The following is a 1,727-nucleotide window of genomic DNA, read 5'->3' as shown; positions in this document are numbered from 1 at the left end:
ATGAGATTTTCCAAAGATACATGACCTAGCATAGGCCAGATTTCGCTATCATCGTCAGATAGCGGAACAATATCCCAACAAAAGCATGTGTAGGTGCAATCACGCAATTTTGAATGGAATGGCGAAAGCTAGTCATATACCACAACACGCTGAATTTATTGTATAGTACTTTGCATGGTAATCCATACACACAGAAATTCTATACCATGGCCCCGCATCCGCAACAAAATCTAGTTGCAGACCAAATAAATAATCCTACTTGGCGGCGGCGCACTCGGGCGGGACGCCCTGCCGGAACCTCCAGGTGTCAGCGCAGTAGTTATAGATCATGTAGTTTTTCTGCACCCACTGGAGGCGGTCCTGCGCCGTGGTGTCGAGCTCCTGGTACATCCACGCGCCGTTGGACCTCGCGCACGCCGCCGCGTCCTGCGACGCGCAGCCGCTCGCCACCAGCCCCTTGTAGGACGCCGTGAATGGCGCCCGCGACCAGTCCGTCTTGACGCGGCCGCCCTGCGTGGCCCACTCCTCGGCGTCCCACATGCTGGCGTACACCCTCATGGGCTGCTGCGTCGGGAAGGGCACCCCGGTGGCCGCCTGCCGGTTCCGGTGCTCCCGGATGGGCGTGCCGTCGACGTAGAAGAGGATGTGCGTGGGGTTCCAGAGGACGGAGTAGGTGTGGAAGTCGGCGGTGGGGTCGAACCACATCCGGAACTGCTGCTCCCGGCCGCCCTTCCCCTGGCTGTACACGTTGGTGTGCACCGTGTACGGCTCGCCGCTCGCGTTCCCCAGGAACTCGAAGTCGATCTCGTCGTGTGCCGAACCCTGAGAAGACAGCTGAAAACACGACACATATATACGCACGAATCAGTACACGCCTAGTGCCATGATCGATGCCAACGTACGGGTGGAAGTTAGGCAGAGCGTGGTGCATACGTAGAAAGTTGCGACGGTGCCGGCGGAGTCGCCGGGGACGAGCTTGAGCTGCACGTCGAAGCGGCCATACAGGTACTGGTTCTTAGACTGGAACCCGGAGCCGGAGGCCCTGTCCAGGGACAGCGTCAGGAGGTTGCCGTCGCCGGCGATCTTGCCGCGCCCGTCACCCCACGTGATGTCCACGTCCTGGTAGAAGTTGCCGGCGCGGGCCACGCCGGCAAGCTGCAGCAGCACAGAGCACAGAATCAGCGCGAATGTTCTTTTGGAACAGGACGCCATCATGGATCAATCTGGGTTTGAGCTACTCTCTGTATTATATTCTGTGTTTCCTTGTTTGTGAAGCAGACGAGTGCAAGTTGGGGTTTTTATAGGCCAGCGGAAGAGGGTCGGGTGACATCCTCTCATTCCGTTCGACTGCTAGGATGGATGGTTGGACCGGAGAGGAAGGTTGTGCGTGAGCTGGATCGATCAATAGCTCGACAATGTTGACACCAGCCCGTCAGAAACCACACGGCTTATTTGGCTAGCTTAGCCACTTGGTTTGCGTCTGGGCCTCGGTTTTTGTCTGGCTCAGGAGCCATGGCGAAGAAACGTTGGCGCCGCGGGGAATGCTAGCTCACGGGATGAGCGCCGTGCATTTCTGTTCGGCAGGTTCAATCATTGATCATGGAGTTAGTACTATGTTATCTGTTAGTAGTAAGAGCAAGATATTAGGTTCCTTTTTTGTAGATATGATGAGCAAGGTTACGATTACGTGCACGCGTATATGGGCTATCCATATGCACTCGAAGTTG

At 56.3% G+C, this 1,727-nt stretch overlaps 1 protein-coding gene across 1 annotated transcript; it reads right to left on the bottom strand.

Annotated features, from left to right (window-relative positions):
* Positions 1-224: 224 nt before the first annotated feature.
* Positions 225-1,256, bottom strand: LOC124684241 (xyloglucan endotransglucosylase protein 7-like). The gene is made up of 2 exons (XM_047218600.1): positions 934-1,256; positions 225-834 (listed from the first exon to the last, which is right to left on the bottom strand). Exons 1-2 carry the CDS (start codon positions 1,213-1,215, stop codon positions 256-258), a joined length of 861 nt encoding a protein of 286 aa, XP_047074556.1. The 5' UTR covers positions 1,216-1,256; the 3' UTR covers positions 225-255.
* Between the last annotated feature and the right edge of the window lie 471 nt (positions 1,257-1,727).

Source organism: Lolium rigidum, chromosome 1 (genome assembly GCF_022539505.1).
Source record: "Lolium rigidum isolate FL_2022 chromosome 1, APGP_CSIRO_Lrig_0.1, whole genome shotgun sequence".
NCBI lineage: Eukaryota > Viridiplantae > Streptophyta > Magnoliopsida > Poales > Poaceae > Lolium > Lolium rigidum.
The sequence above is the reverse complement of the archived record's forward strand: the minus strand, read 5'-3'. Positions and strand labels throughout refer to the sequence as shown.

What these genes read in the sequence shown, in the direction of transcription:
- LOC124684241 (XM_047218600.1), bottom strand. Translation starts at nt 1,215, where the DNA reads ATGATGGCGTCCTGTTCCAAAAGAACATTCGCGCTGATTCTGTGCTCT. An exon ending in GCACCGTCGCAACTTTCTAC is followed by an intron (nt 835 to 933) that starts GTATGCACCACG and finishes TCGTGTTTTCAG; the next exon opens with CTGTCTTCTCAGGGTTCGGC.